Source organism: Asparagus officinalis, chromosome 10 (assembly GCF_001876935.1).
Source record: "Asparagus officinalis chromosome 10, Aspof.V1, whole genome shotgun sequence".
NCBI lineage: Eukaryota > Viridiplantae > Streptophyta > Magnoliopsida > Asparagales > Asparagaceae > Asparagus > Asparagus officinalis.
The window spans coordinates 33,864,253-33,873,280 of NC_033803.1; the positions used below are offsets into that span (position 1 = coordinate 33,864,253).

The 9,028-nt window shown below is 37.4% G+C and overlaps 2 protein-coding genes across 3 annotated transcripts in view; one reads left to right on the plus strand and one right to left on the minus strand.

Moving 5' to 3' along the window:
* LOC109824926 (cell division control protein 2 homolog A-like) overlaps positions 1-6,821 on the plus strand; it is a 32,384-nt gene extending 25,563 nt beyond the window's left edge. For both annotated transcript variants that reach the window (XM_020391554.1, XM_020391553.1), the window contains exons 4-9: positions 1,266-1,386; positions 4,490-4,663; positions 4,940-5,103; positions 5,206-5,293; positions 5,385-5,438; positions 6,391-6,821. In XM_020391554.1, the coding sequence (XP_020247143.1) occupies positions 1,266-1,386; positions 4,490-4,663; positions 4,940-5,103; positions 5,206-5,293; positions 5,385-5,438; positions 6,391-6,489 (700 nt within the window). In that variant the 3' untranslated portion in view covers positions 6,490-6,821. The remainder of the gene's footprint in view (positions 1-1,265; positions 1,387-4,489; positions 4,664-4,939; positions 5,104-5,205; positions 5,294-5,384; positions 5,439-6,390) is intronic.
* LOC109825124 lies at positions 7,573-8,770 on the minus strand. Its single transcript, XM_020391859.1, has 2 exons — positions 8,114-8,770; positions 7,573-7,949 (listed from the first exon to the last, which is right to left on the minus strand). Exons 1-2 carry the CDS (start codon positions 8,561-8,563, stop codon positions 7,680-7,682), a joined length of 720 nt encoding a protein of 239 aa, XP_020247448.1. The 5' UTR covers positions 8,564-8,770; the 3' UTR covers positions 7,573-7,679.

Here is a 9,028-nt window from a genome sequence, read left to right on the forward strand (position 1 = left end):
ATGACCTGCATATTGATATTAAGCCAAAGAAAAAAACAGTTAACAGTCAAGAGCGATAATAATAATAATAATTAAGAACTAACAGCTAGGAAGAATAAGTTAGTTAACATTAAATCTCTCTTTGTAAGTTAGTTAACCATAAAATCAAATCAAGTTTAGAAGAGTGAACTTAATTAAGAACTAATACAGTGAAGCTTTAAAGAGTGAAGATACTATAAGTCTATAACTAATTCATCAAGTTCCATTCTCTCTTAACAATTAACAGTCAAGACTCAAGAAATATCTCAGCAATCTCTCGGTTAACAATTAACAATCAAGAACTTAATTAAGGACAAACAAATAACAAATCACTCTTAACAGTTAACACTTAACAGTCAACAACTAAAAACTAAGATTTTAAGTTTAGTTGCAAATGGACAGGGAATATCAGCAGAAGGGTCAGAAGAGAGAAGGCAAAACGAAAAGAAAAGGACCAGAAAAACATTGCTGAGGAGAAAACAAAGAGAATGGAGAAGAAGAACATACCTGTTGCTCATCGTCGCCGATTGCCGCTCGCCATTGCCTATTGCACCACGTCGTCGCCGATTGCAGCTCGCCGTTGCCCGTCGCCACTCGTCTTTGCTGCTTGCTGCTGCTGAGTGAAGATCCCAAGGAGAAAACGAGAGAAAAAAGTGAAAGAAGGAAGCGACAGAACCCTAACATCTCTTTTTTTGTTTCGGGTTTAAGTGGGAAGAGGGTTTGTACCCAATAACCCACTGAATAAAATTGGGATTCTGCTTACTGAGGCGCATGCCTTGCCAAAGGCGGCAGGCGCTACGGGGCGCTCGACGCAAGCGTAGTGCCCCGCACCTGCTGTGGGGCGCTACATCACTGCGCCTCGCGCCCGAGGCATGCTCCTGAATGCACCCTTAAAACACTGGTAGTGTACTCAAGCCACTTCCCATCCTCAATCCTCTCCAATGTCACTGATAGTTGTGTAGGTTTAAACTTAATCATTGTTTCATGCAGTCATTTACTTATTTGTAAACTTAATATTTGCAACATATAATTATAACAATAGTTTGGAAGGATGCAGGCTAGCTCAGCCTGGAGTTACAGCCTTACAGGCATTCTGAACTTTCTACAAATAACCTTTTGGTTTTCTGTTTTCATAATTTTCCTTGCCTTTTTCTTGTAGTTTTAGATGCTAAATTAGACTTTTTCCTTGGCTACACTTTAGCTAAAATATATCATGTTAAGTTTCCTAACTGTTTTCTGAATAACAGGTTGCTTGATGTAGTCCATAGTGAAAAGAGGATATATCTTGTATTTGAGTATCTGGATTTGGACCTCAAGAAGCATATGGATACTTGTCCTGATGTTGCTAATGGTCCCCGTATAGTAAAAGTAAGAGCTTTCTATCCTTGGCCTTGACATCCCACATTGAATTATATTACACTTGTTATATTCAGATAAGTTGGTTCATGTACTACCAGAATCATATATTTGCTTATATGGATGTCTTCAGTTTCTAGATATCTGGTTTTTGGACTTCTAGCATACTACTAAAGGTGGCATTAGGGTTCAGATCACTTTAGTTTAGGTTTGGTTTGATGTGATTTTACCCAGCTGACATAAGCTAAACTTAGACTCATACCAACCTGAATAATTGGGTCAAGAACCCTTTCCCATGCTCCTAGCTGCAAATATTAAGATAAGCTGTACCACGTCTAACCTGGGTATCAGCGGGTCAGGCATGAATTAACTCAACAATTGGGTTATTTAAAGAACATTATTCAACGCACTTAGGCAAAGAACTGAATTCAAGTCCCAGTAACTCAAATTCCAACTAGTTAACCATCGACAAAAGTACTTTTCGTGATAAATAACGTACTCTATTTATTTTTATCCACACTAATTGTATTTTTATTTATTTTTGAAAGAAACATGAGGCCATGACCAAACCTTATAATAAACCACAACAGTGTCCTGACCAGGAAATCAATTTAGAAACCATGTCATGGTACATGACATATTAGATGGGATATATAGAATATAGGTTTTTTTGCTAGATACCACCTTAAAAATAGGGTCATTTTACAGAAACTACCTTTCGTTTTCAATTTATATATAAACCACCTTTCAAGTGGATTTTTGTTCTAGTCAACGACCTCCCAGTAAAAATTTTCACTGAAAACCCAAAAATACCTTAAAAAACTCACATGCAAGACATGTAACTCACTTCGTTAATGTTTAAGTCTAGTTATTATATGAATCTCGTGCCCTAAATGTGCATTTAAAGGTTATTTTTGGTTTTTTAGTGAAGATTTGGTTAGGAGGTGGTTGATTGGAACAAAACCTACTTTAAAGATGTTTTACATAAAAATTGAAAATGAAAGGTTGTTTCTATAAAATGATCCTATTTTTAAGGTGGTTTAAGTGAAAAAAAAACCCTAGAATATAATCAGGTGAATTGGGTCAAAATGTGACTTATCTGACCCTAACACAACCAAATTAATTATCAGGTGGCGCATGTTGGCCTGATCTTGACCCATTATCTTTTTTGAGGTGATCTAATTTGAAATTTTATGGTGGGAACTGGCCAAGATTGCCCCATTAATGGTTTCTACATCCAAGTCTGGTTGTGCATGCTCTAGCTAGTAGAAGCCCTACATATTCCGCTTATCTTCCAAGGATATCTACTTTTGTGGACCTCATGGTGAAAAATGTATGATTAAATGTCAGCTTAGTCATCCACGATCTAAGATAATGTCAAATCTATGGCCAACATACTTGTGTGCTATTTCTGCATAAAGTGCAGGTTGTGGTGGGAGAATTTACTTGTGCTGAAATTTTAGGTCTTGAACGGGACCGCTGACGATATCTTAAATCATGGTTTGAAGTATCATACTTATAGTATCAATGTTTTAAATATCGGATATCAAGAAAATATCGGATTACGAAAATTCATATCAGAGTGCAAATATCAAGGAAACATCGGGGATATGTGGTAAATATCGGAATGCTACAACAAATGTTTACATGTATAGCATAATGCACTAAACTGTATTCTCCACATAGTCAATGAAACTAAGCATGCAAAATGTAAATAATATATGTTTAGGATCACTAATCAACCTTGTAAAACAAACAAAAGTGCAAATCAACATTGCAACATTTCATCTGATTTTTTAGGCCAAAATGTCATACGACATAATGGGAAAATCTTGACATCTTACCCAAAAGTTGCCAAACGTGGTATGTTGTTTTGCAACAAGTCATATAAAAGAATATATCGGCCAATATATCGGCTGATATATCGGCCATATCGGGGATATATCGTCAACATTAGCCAAGAAGCGGTAAAAGGATAGTTAGAGACCATATCAGTTAAGGCAAGCCCTATAAAAGGATATATCGGAGATATTCGGGCAATATATTGGGCCATATCAGGGATATTTAAATCAATAGTATGTCAGTCCAAATCTACTGAAATTGGTTTATACCACTAACATTCCCTGATAAAGACTAATGAGTGAGGGTGTCCTATGTTGGCTACTAATTACTAGTACATGAGATCTGTGGTTTAACCTACTAAAGGTTAATTTGATATACTTATACCGGAAATAAATTTAAAAAGAACAATAACAAAAAGAATTTTAGTAGTCTCCAACTTGTTCTATGTAGCAATCATTCCAATATGAAACTATAAAAAGCACCAAAACTCTCCATAAGGTGCCAATAAAGGCAAACGGAATTGCTCATTCACCTCGTAAAAGTTATCTCGGCTAGCTCACTTGACTCGCTCCTTGGCTGGTGAAACTGTAGAGTTTGGGGTTTGGTGTGACTTATACCAGGTTCCCAAACATTGTCCAAGATTAAGAGAATCTAGATGGAAGAAAAAGAATAAAATTTTGGATTAGCAATTGCATTCATCCAGAAGGCACAGTAAATGTCAAGAAGCAAAAAAGACCCAAATATGCTAGTAATCTCTCTCGTATGATTTATTATTGTGTGGTTCTATAAGAAAACATGATCTTCTTGTTTAAATTTTTTTTATTTTTAGCCTTGTTGATGTGTTTTTTCGAAGTTCTTAGTGGCCTATAGTTTGGATGTTTTTTTCTTTTTGGTTGATTGTTCCCACCTACGTATACATTGCATCATTTGGAATCTCAAGCAAGTTGGTAACAGATGAAGTTGGTGTCTATGAAGTTGGTGTCTATGTTGTGCTCAAGGAGCAAGGTCTAATGATTCTTGTATTCATTAATTAAAAGTGAAACATTAACCATACTTCAAAGTAGACTACTCAGTAGCTACATGTTGGCATCAAGATTTTTTAATGGTTAGCAGGTCCCACATGTCTGTCCTATAGTAGTTACATAGTAGTACTATGTGGGCATTTCTATTGACATTACTCATTGATGAATTGGTGCTTCTTAGTAAAACATGATGTTATCTGATTTTATTCCTGGGTTTGGTTTGGAACCCTCCCTTTTTTGCCCTTTGCCAGATGTTTCTCTATCAGATTCTCCGTGGCATTGCTCATTGCCACTCGCACCGAATTCTTCATCGGGATCTGAAACCTCAAAATTTGTTGATAGATCAGCGAACTAATACTTTAAAGATTGCAGATTTTGGGCTGGCCAGAGCATTTGGTATTCCACTCAGAACATTTACTCATGAGGTACCATGGTCATTACTATGCTTTTCTTATCACAAATCGGGGTTTGTAAATTTTTCTAGTGTATTCCTAGTTCTTACACAGAAAAATGCTTTAAACTATTCGGAGGGAAGAATCTCAAAATGCTAGATATGTAAAGTTTTGTTATATAGTATTGGTAGCTAGAGTTTACTAGAGGCATTGTGGGCAAATTTTATTGATCTTTTAATCCTCCTGGAAAATTTGTTAATGTACATGTTATTAACAAACACGTTTAACTTATACTCAAGTTCCTCTCAGGTAGTCACTCTGTGGTATAGGGCACCTGAAATTCTCTTGGGGTCTCGTCAATATTCTACTCCTGTAGATATGTGGTCGGTGGGTTGTATTTTTGCTGAAATGGTGAACAAGCGACCTTTATTTGCTGGTGATTCTGAGATTGATGAGTTGTTCAAAATATTCAGGTTTTTGAGTAAATTGATTGTCTAGTAGATATTTTACCCTGTTGTATGTATGTGAAGCTTATGTATGTTTCTTGTTTATTATTTATATATTTAATCTTGAAGAGTTTTGGGCACACCAAATGAAGATACATGGCCAGGAGTGACTTCCTTGCCTGACTTCAAGTCTACTTTTCCAAAATGGCCTCCTAGGGTGAGCCAATTATTGCTTTCATGCTGAAATTACTTCTGTTAATCAGGTTTAAGTGAACCTTGAAGGACACTATTTACTGTCTGATGTGCAGGATCTAGCAACCGTGGTCCCAAATCTTGAACCAGCTGGACTTGATCTTCTTTCTGTAAGTATAGTAACCCCTGTAACCGACATTCTTTCGTCTCCTTAATTTCCAGATAGTTGGCTCTCTATTTCGGAGCACAATTAATCCTTTTTAAAAAAATAACTTTTCATGCCCCTCGTGCGAGGTGAGGTATTCCCATTTGTACTAGTCATTGCTGAACCAGCTTATTCAATCAAAACCTTGAGGAAGTTTGTGAAAGAGACAATGCTAAAAATGAACAGGGAGTCTAAAGATAATGAATAAGGATTCTCCTCTTCTTAAGGATATGATAATGCTTAGCTTAGTGGAGAACATAGCCTTAAATTGGAAGAGTAATCTGGGATAAGGCTTTGTTGTTGCTGATTCTTGAGAAATCCGGCCACTGCTAATCACTAAAGCGTTGTGATATGCGATAGGCATACTAAACTTAGATACTTATGTCTCAAATAGAGGATGATTACCAATACTTGAGATTCTTACGAGGGATCAGGATTCAGAAGGGTGTCAAGGTTGTTTCCTTTCAAGCGCCTGATTTTGTGGGTTCCGAGAAGTGACAACTTGGATCTGCCTACTTAGTTTTTCAATTTTCCTTCTATTAATTACAATCACTTGCAGTGACTGGAGATCCCAACATCACCCTTTTCCCGCTACGTTAATTTGAAATGTTAAAGAATGTGAACAGTAGAACGCAAATGCTGAGACTAAATTATCTCTGACACTCGCTGCTTCAAATGTGTAATTGGACACAACTATTTCATATCTGCAATGTAGGGCTATATCTCATGGTGCAATTCCACTTTTGTAATACTTGGTAAGGCTTATTAATGATCTTTATGTTGCCAGAAAATGCTTCAGTATGAACCAGCTAAAAGAATCATTGATTAATGATCTTTATGTTGCCAGAAAATGCTTCAGTATGAACCAGCTAAAAGAATCATTGCTCGGCATGCTCTTGAGCACGAATACTTCAAGGAAAATGCTTCAGTATGAACCAGCTAAAAGAATCATTGCTCGGCATGCTCTTGAGCACGAATACTTCAAGGAACTTAAGGATCTTGGAATGGTACCATGATTTTGATCGTCTCTCCAACTGTATACTAGTATATTCACTCATCAAGGTTGCAGATCGGTATTGTTTGTGTGATTCATTTGTTCAAACTGGTTGTTCAATTAGTGTTGCTTGAGCTGTTTTCTTTTCTTTTCTTTTCTTTTCTTGTCTCATTATTATTATTTTTTTCTAGATGACATGAGAGCCTCTATTTTTCGGATTGTAGAAATCTCTTACCATTTTGTTTGGGGATGTGTTCTGCCCTGGTTTTCATGATTCTGCGCAAATGTTGCCCATGAAGACTGCTGTTAAAACTTTGCCTATTCTCATACCAAAAGTAAACAAACTTTCAAGCGTAAACATAGTCTCCATTATGCTCTAGCTAGTGCTTTCTGATTAATCTTAGCGTGTATATGTTGTATATATTGGCTGCCAGGGCGTTGTATACAGTTAATGATCAATAGATGTTGGTGACAGACTGCGTTGTAGATAGTGGTGGACCAGTGGCCAATGTGTTTAAGGAGAATGATCATGCTGAGAAAATTATTTCTGAAAAGGGTTTTTCTGATACTTATCCTTCAAATTGTCAATGCTAAAAAAGTTCTTTTAAAGAAATTAAAGTTTGAAATAATTTCACCAGCGGTTATTAGAAATTTTGCGTCGGACACTGGGAATAGAGAATTGAGCCTTACCCTCCTTTGACTTTTTAGCTAAGCCTCCAAGAGTCCCATCTCCATTGACCTAAATAATCAGTGCTTCTACCCTTAATTGTCCCATACATTTAAAAAAAATTCCACCCCCCGCCCCCCGGCTCTCTCTCTCTCTCTCTCTCTCTCTCTCTCATGAAGAACTCATGAATCTCCTTCACCCTACTCGACATCTCCCTCCGCCTTCCTTCGCCTTCCGCGCGAGTAGGGGTGGTGGTGGGGCCTAGTAAGAGGTATAAGTCAGATATGATTAATTTTGACTGACAGCTAATCTTATACGAATTAGGTTTTAATATAAACGTTAGCGTGACCTTGTTTCGAGTAAGGTGAAAATTTAAAAGGACTTATTTTATAATTACCATCTTTTGTGGGATCTAAGACATGTCTTTTGAAGGACCAATACGAGAAAAATACTTTCCTTAATATTATTATTTATTTGGAAGATACAATAGTTTAAATACTCTGTATATGTACAGAAACATCAAATTTAATAGCTAACCCTCAGTTTTAGCTATTAACAGAAATTTGCGCATTAAGATCAGCAATGCATTCCGTCGGAAGACCGAGGAAGGAATCAAGAAGAAGATCATTGACAGGATCAACGGTGGCCACTCCGACTAACCTGCACCGCCCCTCTCCGTCCATCCTCTTGCCTTTACCGCTTCGTATCAATCCTTTGGATTCCTCAGATGTCAGTGTGGTTTTCACCACTAATGGAGGAGCTTTATAAAGACTTCCTATTGAGAACCTGAACTTGGCTTTGAATTCTAGCTCAACCTGCAGTTAGTGGAGATTTCAAGTTAGTTGCATCTATTAGTACTTGCTACGTAAGTGCAAAGACAATGCATAAGTCCTCGCAAAAATTTTTATGGTGGTAGGATAATGTTACTAAATTACCACAATTTCACAAAGATTAGTGCGTCTCACGCGAGTATAATTACCATGCCGCTCTCACTGTTAATACATCCTCTGAAGTCCTCAGGAGCAATCTCAATCTTCAAAAATGGCGGCAAAGGCGACCCTAAGAACCTTGTCGTCGCCCCTGTTAGAGCTGGGATATACAAGCTTTCAATGTCGAAATTTACCAACAATTCTTCACCCGTTGTCGCCAATTTCTCACCCGTCGCAGTACCAATCCCTCCTTCAGCATTGTACTCAAAATCGGGGTATCTGGAGATCCCAAGCGTGCATGCCTGCAGAGTTTGAAACCTGATTTTGTACGGAGTAGTAGTGGATTGAGGCTGAGGTTGTGTTGAAGTAGCAGTAGAAGAAGACTCTTGCTTGCTTTGCGCTTTGCAACATCCGAGTAAAGAAGTTGGCAGTTTGTGGGATTTGGAGGTTGAGAGCTTGTGGGGGATTGAGAGATTAGTAGAGGTGAACCTGCAATCCATTTGATTGGTAAAGTTTGCTCTGTATAGTTCAGAGAGAATGCTACTGGTCGTGAAGGAAAAAAGAGTTGTATGTTAAGTGAATGGTCATGTTTTTGCCTTATCTTCAACAAGATGGAAGGCCAAAAACGCGCTACGATCCTATCTATATCTGGAGTTTTGGGCCTTGAGTGTTGAATTTGAAACTACAAAATCCATGCTAATTTACATTTTAAATACTGACTGAAGTAAATCAGATTGGATTCTGATATAATAACGGTATTAAGCATTTTTTTTTTGTCAGTAACTACAGTATAAGTGAAGGTTCTATGACCACCTAGATTTGCAGCAGAGAATAGCAAACAACAATCTGCGAAAGTTCAATGTTTTTCCTCCGGTCGACAACCAATGGCTTGATAAAACTTTGCATGTTACATCAACAGAACAGAACACACAAAAAAAAGCATGATGCTCCATTCAAATAATACA

Coding starts and splice junctions, on each gene's coding strand:
- LOC109825124 (XM_020391859.1), bottom strand. CDS start 8,563: ATGGATTGCAGGTTCACCTCTACTAATCTCTCAATCCCCCACAAGCTC. Junction 7,950..8,113: donor TTAACAGTGAGAGCGGCATG/GTAATTATACTC, acceptor CACTAACTGCAG/GTTGAGCTAGAATTCAAAGC.